The sequence below is a fragment of the Arachis ipaensis genome, chromosome B10 (genome assembly GCF_059453495.1).
Source record: "Arachis ipaensis isolate K30076 ecotype BB chromosome B10, ASM5945349v1, whole genome shotgun sequence".
NCBI classification, from domain to species: Eukaryota; Viridiplantae; Streptophyta; class Magnoliopsida; order Fabales; family Fabaceae; genus Arachis; species Arachis ipaensis.
Genome location: NC_142435.1, coordinates 121,043,180 through 121,055,615, shown reverse-complemented (window position 1 = coordinate 121,055,615; position 12,436 = coordinate 121,043,180). Strand labels below are relative to the sequence as shown.

The following is a 12,436-nucleotide window of genomic DNA, read 5'->3' as shown; positions in this document are numbered from 1 at the left end:
AATTATAATCTTATTTTGACTTTAGATTGTTTTAATCCAATAGCATAAGTGCAACTGAGAAAATAAGGGAGAGTGAGATCAAAACTTTGAGAAAGTCTTACTTGACTCTAGCTTGTCTTACTAGTTTCTTTTTTAAATTTTGTATAATAATTGTTTGAAATTTTTTATTTATGTTCAGACTGAAGAGATCACTCTAACTCAAGGAACATTAAAAGAAAAGACCAACATACCAGGAATATAAGTGTCGGAAGTTTCAGGTGCAGCCACAACCAAGAAATCAGGATTGCCACAATATCCTATGCATCATTATCTAGTGGTTCATCCTTATCAACCTTATAGTGGACCCCTCCCCCATTCCCTTTCATCCTGTTCAACATGGCACGACGTACTTCAACCATTATCCTTCTATTGTCGGAATTACATCATATCCTCGGTTTTCCCATGTCTCGCCGTATTCTAGTGGACCCAGTGATAGAAATACATGGGTTGGACTTTTGAATGATGTCATCAATAACAAAAAGCCATAGGATCTATATATTATATTTTAAATTTTCTACATTTTTTATGGTATAAGATCTTGAATCATAGAATTTTTTGTACCTTTGCTAGTTCAATTTCTAATCATATTCTTTTGTGACGTTGAAAGGAATAGACATGACATAAAAGACTATTTATTATGGTCATTCATGGATGTGTTCGAATTATTAAGTAGATGTGAAAATATATGAGTGGCTTTTGTGCTAGCTATGATTTAAGTTATGACCTAGTTGAGGAATTTCTTTTGTTTTCATATTTCTTAGTTTGCTTACTTAATACCCATAGTGCTGATATGTAGAAATTATTATTTGACACGATGGAAATAAGATTGCAGGATGAATGGATTGACTAGAAAAAAATGTGAAAAATTTTTGAGGCACTTGTCCTGGAGTCTGTATATGGTGATGCCTGTAATTTGGTTGAATATTACTGCTTTAGATTCTTGTCAAGAGATGGTGCTGATCTTTCTCGTAAGGTTAGTCTCTATTTGTTCTTTGAAAGGTGTACTGAAAAATTTGAGGTGATGTTACTATTAAAAATTAGAAGATATCCATATCAATATTTAATATCTAGGATTGCTGCACTCATTTGCCTTTGGTGGTTTTACTTTTGGAGTTTCCATGATTGGTAACCATAACCTAATAACATGGAAATTAACGTGCATCTTATTTCATTTGATGTATCAAAAATATAGGATCTGAGAAGAAGAGAAGAAAAGAAGAAGCAGTTGCACGAGGTATACATTTCCTTTATGGCTCCATTTTTGGAAGACTTTAATGTTTGCTGATTTGGATTAAATTACTAGAATAAGCAACTATGAGGCATCTTGTGTTTAATGTTTTGTCTTGAGTTTGCTTGTTTTGTAAACTTGGTAATGAAATTTTTGGTAATGAATTAAACTCAATGTTTTATCTCTTTTAAAAACTTCATATTTCTTTTGCTATTCAAATTATGTGTTTCATGTATTAGATTTTGTTTTGTAGCTGGAATTGTTATTGAGGAGAAGAATTGGCCACCTTTTTTCCCATTATCCATCATGATATTGCTAATGAAATTTTAATTCATCTTCAAAGACTGCAATATGTTGCATTTACTATATTGTTAGGTATGTTACCCTTCTTTTTTTCTTTCTCTTCCTCTCTGCCAGAGTATTTGAAGGTGTTTCATGCATGTTTATTATTATTCTTCTTGTTACTTCATTTCCATTCTTTAAGAATATTATGTTCTAGGGATCTTTTTATACGTAGAATTTAATGAAAATAAAGAAATATTTTCTGCACCCAAAGTAAAGGAGATATTCTTCTAAGTTGTTGTCATTAGCTATCACTTTATATCTTCTGCTAGCAACATGGAACATTTTATTCTTTTTACCCCCAAAATATTTTGAAATGAACAATTTATAATAAATAAAAAAATAAAGTGAAGAGGTTAGGTACTGATAAGCTAGTTTTATGAGCAATCAAAATCGCTAACATGTCAGGCTGGAACTAATCTTTTCTCCCTCCTTTGAGTAAAATAATGGCTTGATAAGACATGGTTCACTGTGGAATGTATCTGTGATATATATTATTATATTTATTCACATGTCATGTTATATCATTCATTTCACCATGAAGTTGTAAGGATGATGTGTAGTTTCTGGCCATTCATGAAAAGTGATATTTTGCAGGATTAACATTTTGACCTCCATTTCCTCCTCCAATGTCGTTTCCAAACCCGAGCACGTCAAACCCTCCTCCGGGTCCAAAGGATCCACATGCACCATAGTCATAGTTGCTGAAACCATGAGCAACACAATGAGCCAGCAAAGGATGATGGTTATGAGTTTCATGTTTGTGTTAAGGAAAGTGGAAAGATATGTATGTGTTGTGATTGTCGAATGCAAAAGGTTGTATATATAATCAAGTGCCTTGGCGAGTGAATGCTATGAAAAAGGGAAAGAAAAAAAAGGCATTTATTGACGGCTAGAGAAATTATGGAGATTTATGATCCTGTATTCCTGTTTTGTAGGGTTGTCTACAATTACTGTACAAAGTATTCTCAATTCACAAGATACCATACAACTAACTGTGTTTAAGGAGTTCTAGTAGTTAGTAACTACCTCAAATTTCAATTGGGTTTTGTAAAGTCTAGCATAAAGAACTCTTGTAGCAGCTGTGTATAAGTAACTTGCAAAGTAAGATAAATAACTCTGGAAATATCAATCTTTGACTTTGCTTGTCTTAACATAAATTGGCCAAAACAGAAATGTTTCTCTTTGTTTAAAGTTTAAACTGTCTTATTGAAGACTCAACTTATTATCTTACTTCATTCTCTGTGTTATTATATAATTTATGTAAATTAAAGCAACATAGTCAATCTTACAGTATATATATTAAGTGTGGAATTAACGATACACATGACATGCTTGTTTTGTATAACGGAAGCAGCATAATTAAATACATACAGCTGTGCAGTTTCTCTTACGGAAAGAAAATATCTATTTATATGACAGTAATTAATGATGGCATACTCTCATTTAATATATCAAATGATATTGTTGCAATACTTCATTTTCAGTCTTAGGAGTAGGAATCACGCCTCATTAAATGTTACTTAACTTTTTATTTTTCATACAATGTCATACACTAGTAGTTTTCATGATACCAATACATTAACATTTAGCAGTAACATAATTAAAGTTGATACAGGGGGATCTCTATTATAAGAAACTGCACATAATTAACAGAAAATAAAAGATTAATAATATTATTCACATGATCACAAGTCATGACATGCATGCATATCAATAAAAACAATCTTTTAAAGGCAAGAGGAAGTCCAATTAGTATCAATAGCATCAATGATCTTCTCATGCAATGTGGCTTCACAAGAAGCAACTATACCACGATCAATACCTTCTATATCTAATTCTTTTGAGAAGTTTAGGAGATTTCCTCTAGCATCTGTTACCATGCCACCTGCCTCCTGCATGATGATAATATCAGCAGCATGATCCCATATTCTTTCCTTGTAACTTTCCTTTGCAAACTTCATGAAAGCCTCAGCATTCCCATGAACAATTGCTGAATATTTTGCCATGCTATATACTTTTAGTGGTTGCTTCATGCATAAATATTGAGTTATTATGAGAGTAATGTTGAGGGTATTTAATAATGATAATGGAATGAATCAAAATATATACACTTGAGACCAACAGTGTCAACTAGTCCTTGAGTAAAAGAATGACTTATTTTATTAGCTTTCTCAACTATTTCACAGAAAGTGGCCAATGAAGGATCCTCAATGGAAGAGAAACAAACTTGCTTTGCATGGTTTGGCCACACAAACTTGTCATGGGCATGGAGAAGAAGTGATTGCTTCCAAGCCTTGCCACTTCCTCTTTTGGCATAAACCACACACCTTTTGTTCCAAGATTCATGTGTTGGAGGAGGCAACTTAGACATGATCTTAAGATAGCTGTAAGGATAACTAGACCATTTCTTTTTCATAGGGTAGTTAGGACAACCAAGAACTCTAAGAACCACTTCTCCATCCTCTATGAGTGATAGAGCTACGGCATGCTGATTAACAGGACTAAGTGCCTTGAATTTTCTGGATAGACCCCTAATGGAGTTGTTGCAGTGACTCTTGATCATGTCAATAATCTCTGAAGTTATAAAAGGTGATTTTGTTTCTTGGATTCTAAATCGAGATGATTCGACTAGAATTTCATGAACTGTTTTTTACAACAGATTCTAACAAACCAGATGCATCAGTTTTGATGAGAGTTTTGACATCATCTTTGACTAGAATTGAGAAGTTTTCATTCCCTAAATACCAAGAGAATATTCAACTCACAATTTCTTGGACACCTCAATCTGTTTCAAATAATATAATGAAGTACTTTAACATGACTGAATTATTTGAGTATATTAGATCATGAATAACCACTATGAACTCAAGTTGGAAGTTGGAACCAAGATCACTAGTCTTAAGTAGGATAACATGCCCAAGATCATAGGATAAGCAATTGATTTCTTCAACATGGAAGACCTTAGAAGCAGTTCAATCAACCAATAAGACTAGCTAACTTGTACAATTCCAGCATGATTATTGTATAACCCTTGAAATCCTCCAAAACTAACATTTCATTGACTTACAACAAAATAGAAGTTAAAACAAACAAAAAATAATAGTTTTAAAAAGACATGTACAGTAATTAAAAGTTAAATAAAATGAAGTAAATGCTTTCATTACATGTATCTTTGCAAGTGTTGTAGATGACTCAATAGCTTGTTGCTCCAAGTTTACTTCTCTTTCCATAGCATCCTGTTACACCAATCACACAATCACTTGCATGTAAGGTAAATACACAAGACCAAAATAAATAAGCAATTCAAGATACAGACTATCTTAGTAGCATTATGTGTTGCACGTTCCTCTTCTGTTCTTCATTCTGCAATGAGAAGTTCCTCTAGTTGTTCATTTTCATATTTATAAAAAAATAATGCTTAAAGGGGGAATAGGAATAACATGAGACATGAAGTATAAACAATGTTTGGCTCCACAATCTCCATGTCAGGTACCCTTGATAAAGCTTTTTGAAATCCTAGTGCATAGGGTAAATTAACTCCCTAAAAATCAACTCATTTATAAAAGAAACTACTATTTACTAATATGTATGATTTTGAATCTGCTGATTATGATCAAATCAATCCTAATATCAAAATGGCATAATAACGAGCATCACTAGAAGAAAAATCATAAAGGATCATAAAACCTAGAAGTAATAATGATGGCTAAGAAAACCCACCTTTGAGAATAATAATAAGAGTAAACTACCATTTCTACCCACGAAAGTTGAAAATGCTGACACATCTACCCATAAAAAAAGAAAATTACCATTTGTACCCATAAAACATGAATTCCATATAACAAAATTATCCAAACACTAAAAAATCACATAAAAATCCCAAATTACCCTTATCATCATCCGCATCATCCACCCCTCCTTCTCTCCTTCCCTGTCTCTTCCTCGCCTGAGCCAAACTTTGAGTTCAAAGGCACCACCACCTCATTTTCTTCATCACTACCATCACCACCACCACCACTATACCTCCATTATCATCTTCTTCACATAAAACAACAACAACAACAATAGAAAATGCAAATTGTCTCAGACCACCGGACCACCACCGGCGTCCACCAAGTTGTTGCCCCCTCACCCGATTTCCTCTCTTCTTCCTCTCTCTCACCCCTTCTCACCCCTGTTCCCTTCTCTGCTCCTCTGTGTAACCACCACCGCGGCACTCAACAGTCGCTAGCACCGTCAAGTCCCACCCAACCTCCACTCGCTGCCACCGCGTCCTTTCCCCCTTTCTTTCCTCCTCCACCCTTTCTCTCTCTCTTTCTTCTTCTTCCCCTCGCCTCACCTCCGCGAGCCTAGGACCACATCGTCTTCTATTTTTGCCGCCTTTCGCAACCCTAGAGCCGTCGCCGCTGCCTCATTGCTACTACTGCCCCAACCCATTCCAATTAGCCCTCTATCTCTCGCTGACACAGAGCTCCGATCCAACCATGTCCAGTCTGCGGTTCCACCCGCTCTTTCCCAATCTGCAAACCCAGAAACCACCGAACCTACATCACGCAACCATTTGAAAAAGTAGAAGAGAGAGAGAGAAGCAAATCATAGAAGGGAAGAGAGGGAAAGAGAGAGAGGAAGGAGTTGACGGACTCTGGCAGCGGCAATGAGCTCAGAAAATGGAAGGAGAGAGAGAGAGAGAGGATGGGTTAGTGGTGATGGTGGTGGTGGAGGAAAAAAGATGATGCAGATAATGATAAGGGTAATTTGGGATTTTTATGTGATTTTTTAGTGTTTGGATAATTTTGTTATATGGAATTCATGTTTTATGGGTACAAATGGTAATTTTCTTTTTTTTTTTATGGGTAGATGTGTCAGCATTTTCAATTTTCGTGGGTACAAATGGTAGTTTACTCTAATAATAATAATAATAATAATAATAATAATAATAATAATAATAATAATAATAATATTATTATTATTATTATTATTATTATTATTATTATTATTATTATTATTATTATTATTATTATTATTATTATTATTATTATTATTATCTATAGTCAAATCAAAATATTACGTAATCCGACAAACAAAAAAGAACACAAACCTGAACAAAATATAATGCATATGTCACTAGAAGGTTTATATGCCTACAAGAAAACAATAAGAACAAAAATAACAAAATAAGGGAATGTTATAAATCTAATCTTGTGGGAATTCATCATTATCATGATGGTGATTATCATTCAGCTTTCTAAGATTTTTAAAGGCATATCTTTTGACCCTATACTCGATCGTATTATGATTCTTCAACACGAGTGAGACTGCAATCTTCATTTGATTCTCATCATCAACCTAATAAAATATTAACATTTAAACATTGGGCTTAACTACCTAAATATCAAAGAAAGAATGAAAAAAATTAGTATATAATATTACCTTTATATTAAAATTATCATCCTCAAAATAAGCTATCATCCAACTCGCAACCCACACGGCCACACATCCTCGTCATTCCTACATATCGAGCAAAATATATTAAAGAGTACTATATAATTACATAAATTTCATACCAATAACTACTAATTATATTATCTTACGATCCAACTTTGAGGATGGGAAGACCTTTTGCTTCTTCAAATTCAAATTGTGAAGAAATCAGATTTGGAGTGGTCTCGGAGTCATAGAATGAACGATTTTTCAATACTTTGTCTAAAAAAATAGCCTGTTTATGTGTATGTCAAAGTTTGCTTTTTCAGTCATATATCTAGATAATTAATAAAAAATCAGAAAATATATTTACTAATTTTAAGGCTGTCATCTTTCGCTTGAACTATTTCTCAATGAAAAACGGGTCTAGCAAAATGATTTGTCTTTTAACACGATTGATATCTACGAGTTACCAGTGTTCATGACCTTTGTCAGTAGTTTCAAATACAGGGATAAACACCTAATCAAGAGAAAGTCATTTTAGTTGTTATAGTTTTTATGTATATTAAAAATAAATACATTATGTTATGCTATATGATGTATACAACAATCCTTACTTTTTTTAAGCAGTCAACTTTTTCCAAATAAATATCTGTGATATAATACTCCAAGCAGCTGGGATCCATCTTGGTCTTTGCTGTCGCCTACGTTAATTTTGTCACTTGTTTATTTGCACAATACAAATAAAAAATACCAGTATTATTTTAACATACACTCCTATATACTTACCGCAAAACATGGAGGTACAAACCAATAACCACTTTCTCTTTTCAACTCTGTGGTCATCATATATGCTACTAAGAGTAGCACAGGAGAATCAATTGGCTTTCCTGACATCAAACTCCTGAATACATCTCTGCAAGTTGTAACCCCTGAAAATACTATATCCTCCTCATTGCTGTCAAAGATAAATTAACATAAATAAAAATAGCTAAATAAATCCACAACACCGTTAAAAAATAATATGCTTGTTAAGTTTACTTACTTATCCATCAAAAGATCACTATACAAGTATGTTGCAATCGCAAGTTCAGTATCGTCCAAACCCATCAAAGCTGTTAGTCTAAAAGATATGTGCACCCACTAAATATAAAAAAAAAAACTATTACTATAATAATAATAATAATAATAATAATAATAATAATAATAATAATAATAATAATAATAATAATAACCAAAGTACTTATTACTTATTATTCACAATAGGTAGCTCTAATCCAGGAACATTAATTGGAGCAAGTGAAACTCTTCTCCTTTTTTTTAGCAATAGACAAATTCGTCTTTGCCTTTTCAATAGAGCATAGCAACAATGGATTATTCGATGCACTACCTTGTTGAGTAAGAGTCTTAGAATTAGAACCAAAGACCTTAAACACCTTAGAGGAGGAGCTGACATTATTTTTCAAATATTGAACAAGATGAACAAATAAACTCTCTATCACATATTAATCATCTTTGTTAGCGCTACAAAATATATGACAACAAGATATATTCCATAGATATAAACATACTACTAAATATGTCACTTTGTCTTCAGATTTATGAACTTCATTTGATACTATTGAACAAACTTATGTTGTTGTGAGTATAAAGTTTTGTAAGTACTTGAATCAACATATATAATATCAGGCTTCAGCATTAATAAGTAACATGACGCTTTATTCCTTTCAATTAGTATAAATAAGTCAACAGTAACTTAAAAAAAATTTCTTTCAGCATTTAAAAGTAATAAACTAACAATAATTATGGAACAGTTTACTTATCATGTCAACGAAGCCTGTTCATATACTTCAGGCATAAGCATTAAGCCAATGCAGATTACTAATGCTTTGCTAAGTACTTCTCATAAGAAGTCAACTAGAACCATTACCAATAACTAGGACTGTTTGGAAACTTAAACACATGTACACAACCTATACTATCAATAACATGGAGATGATTTTGACCTAAATAAACCCTAATCAAAGACAAAACGAACTCAAGTAAATCATCCAGACTTGACCGCAATTTTTAAAGAGAACAATTTGGAATATTATCAACAAACCAGCTAAATTAGTGAATTACCAAAATGGATATAATTCAAGTATAATGAGAAAATGAGAAATTATTTTGCAATTTAATATTTTGCAGAGGTTGCAGGAAGAAAATGAGAAATAATTTGATAAACTAACAAAGAAAAAGTCTTTGTTGAGGAACCTGGATGATGTTGGTAAAGAAATACAAGTAAACGACGAGAGCGGTGCCGTGAGTTGCAGCGGTGATGGAGCCGAGGATCAAAGGAACCAGTCAAAATGATCGGCACAAGCGAAGATGCGGGAGAAAGGCACGACAGCTGGCAGTTGCTCAACCTCCTCCAGCTCCTCGATCTCCTCCTCCACCTCAACCTGCTGCGATACCGAATTCCTACTCAGAATTATAATTAGTGATAGGTCCATCGTTAATCACAAGGCAAAATTCAATAACAACTAAGCTATTCGAGAAAACGACGTGGAAGAACTGGGTTCTTCTTCTTCTTTGTCCAGACAGAGAGAAGAACGACAGAGAACGACAAGGTGGCTGTTGGTGCTTGCTACTAATGCATGCTGTCGTCGGAGTAGGAGATTAGGGGTGAGGTTGTACTTTATTGGTAGACTGGTATACAATGATGAAGAACGATTTTTTAGATATTTCTTCTTTTTGGAATGAGTTGGGGGAGAGGGGTTAGGAGAAATTAAATTAGAGTTTATGAGAAATGAATCAATTTTTTAGTGTATATGAATAATCAAATGTATTTTGGTTTTGATTTTTAAATTATTTCAAATTTAAAAATATAAAATTAAGGTTAATTGAATTTTGACTAAATTAAAAGAATTAGGATCATTTTTGTTCAATATAAAAGAAAGAATATTTAAGTATTTTTATAACATTAAATAAAAAAATATTTTATATTTTTATTAAAATATAAGAGTAATTTAGTAAAAGTATTGATATTATATATATTTAAAAAAAATTAATTACTAACGTGAAAAATATAATACATATTTCATATTTTAATTTGTCTACATTTTTATCGTGCCAATGCGTATAAATTTATCATCGTAGCGAAGCAAACACCTAAAACAAAACACTTGTCTTTTGGATCAAATAATTGAATAACTTAGTGCCGCTAAAGGTGACATGCCAACAACTTCATTCATGACAAGATATCACAGAAACTTTATCATTTTAATTATCACAAATGAAGGGTTAATGAACAATATAATGATGATGACCCTTGGAAACACATATTAAGCCATAAATCAGTAGTTAATATAGACCATTATTGGTTTATTGCTGTTTACGTAATATAAAGAGAATTCCCACCACTTCGTTATGGATTAATGTTTGTTAGAAATTTGTCCGATTGAGTGTACAGTTATAACTTTATTCCACTTATACGAATAAGACATGGTTTTGTGGGGATGAAGCAGGTCGAAGATTGTGACTCGTCATCGTAAAATTATTGTGGAGTTGGCACATTAGTGCAAATCCTAAGTAGTATTTCCATTTATGAAAGGACAAATAAGGAAATAACTTAACTATGAGACGGGGGAAAATAATAAAGTTATGGAGCTGAAAGTGTTATTAAAAGTTAGATGCATGATCAAATGATTTATTTCATTTCATATTTATGTTATAATTTTTCTTATTATTACTACCTCTATTTTATATTAAATGTTTCTTTTTATTTTTTATTTTTATATATATTGCAAATTAAATATTGTTTTTTAATTTCAAAAAGTCATTAATTAACTTTTACCTATTATATTTTCTATCTAATATAGAAAGAGAAACTTAGAAGAATAAAGAATTAATAGATCGAGACAGAAAATAGTGAGGAGTAATTTTATCTTTCTCTTTTAATTGCTTATATTTTCAATTAAATTTAATGAATATCATAATACCTATCGTAAAATTTAAAAGAGATACTTAATATAAAACAAAAGAAGTATAATGAATAGCTCGTAAGATTCTAAGATGAATTGAAAAGATTTTTTTTTTATAGTTAATTTTAGTGACCATTATTACCTTTAAATTAGTGACATTCAGAACCCTAATAGGTTATATCAATGTCTAATTACGATAATGTTAAGAAAATAATTTAAAATTATCTTATCTAATTTAATATTTATAATTTTATGTATATAACATCTATAATTATATATTTATTATATATTTATATATATAATTATATAATTATTTTAATAATAATTAATAAATATTAAATAAAATAAAATAAATTTAAACTGTTAATTAGTTTTTACTATCTCATAAATATCATGAAAATAGAAATATTTGAGGAACAATAAAAACCAGTTAAAATCAGTCTAAAATTATTTTATTTTATGTTTATTAATTTATCTCTAAAATAAATGCAAAACATTAAATATAATAAATAAATAATTTTAAATATTATATATATAAAACTATAAATATTAAATAAAATAAAATAATTTTAAATTATTATTTCCTTAGCATTATTCTTATGGAAATACTTCAGTGTCCTTTAATTTACGTTTAATGATTAAATCTTTAGGGTGTGAAGTTATTATCAACAATTATTACTAGGACTAAAATGAGAATGGTGTAAGTGTGAAAATTAAACTCCATAATCCATAAAATATATATGATTTCAAATTTCTATATTGAAACTGCAACAACTATGTATAACAACCCAACATATACTTTGACGCGTGTTTCTCCAAAGAAACTTTTCCTAATGTCAGCAGCAGTAGTGCCCATCATTTAGATTTCGCCATACACTTTTTTTAAGAGATCTGAGATAAGATGTCACTCACCACAATGATTTTACGATACTACAATTATTCTTTACGAGTTCTTTTACATAATGTAAGGAAACATAGTTTTAATTTGTGGCCGCGTGTTCGTTTCTATGTTGCAAACTATAATATCATATGAAAAGCTCATATAGACATGTTAAGTAATTTATGCTGCTTCTTTTTATTAATTTAATGTTTTGAGATGAATGATTTTATGATATAATATTAAAATTTTATATTCAAAAATTTTAAAATTTAATTTTTAGAAAATTCTAAAAATAAAAAAATAGATATATAAAAATCAAACAAATTTTAAAAAAGATTTTTACTAAAAAAATATTATAAATATAATTATTTATGTTATCTCTTTTTATCAATTAAAATTTTTAAAATGGTTAGTTTGAGAAACATATTACTAGTAGCAAAACTTCATAATATCTATAATAGTGCAGCTTTTAAATTGGATATTAAACATTATAAATAAATAAATGATAGATTTAGTTACACCCAAAATATGTCTTCTACTTTAATTTTTATACTTAAA

The 12,436-nt window shown here is 30.9% G+C and overlaps 1 protein-coding gene across 1 annotated transcript; it reads right to left on the bottom strand.

Annotated features, from left to right (window-relative positions):
• Positions 1–3,339: 3,339 nt before the first annotated feature.
• On the bottom strand, positions 3,340–4,383 carry LOC107620948 (3',5'-bisphosphate nucleotidase AHL-like). Its single transcript, XM_021114302.2, has 2 exons — positions 3,724–4,383; positions 3,340–3,643 (listed from the first exon to the last, which is right to left on the bottom strand). Exons 1-2 carry the CDS (start codon positions 4,173–4,175, stop codon positions 3,340–3,342), a joined length of 756 nt encoding a protein of 251 aa, XP_020969961.1. The 5' UTR covers positions 4,176–4,383.
• Positions 4,384–12,436: the final 8,053 nt, after the last annotated feature.

Bases quoted from the DNA above. Each gene is read 5' to 3' on its own strand.
- LOC107620948 (XM_021114302.2), bottom strand. From the start codon at position 4,175: ATGATCAAGAGTCACTGCAACAACTCCATTAGGGGTCTATCCAGAAAA. The intron at 3,644-3,723 runs GTGTATATATTT...ATATTTATGCAT, and splicing joins GTTGACACTGTTGGTCTCAA to GAAGCAACCACTAAAAGTAT.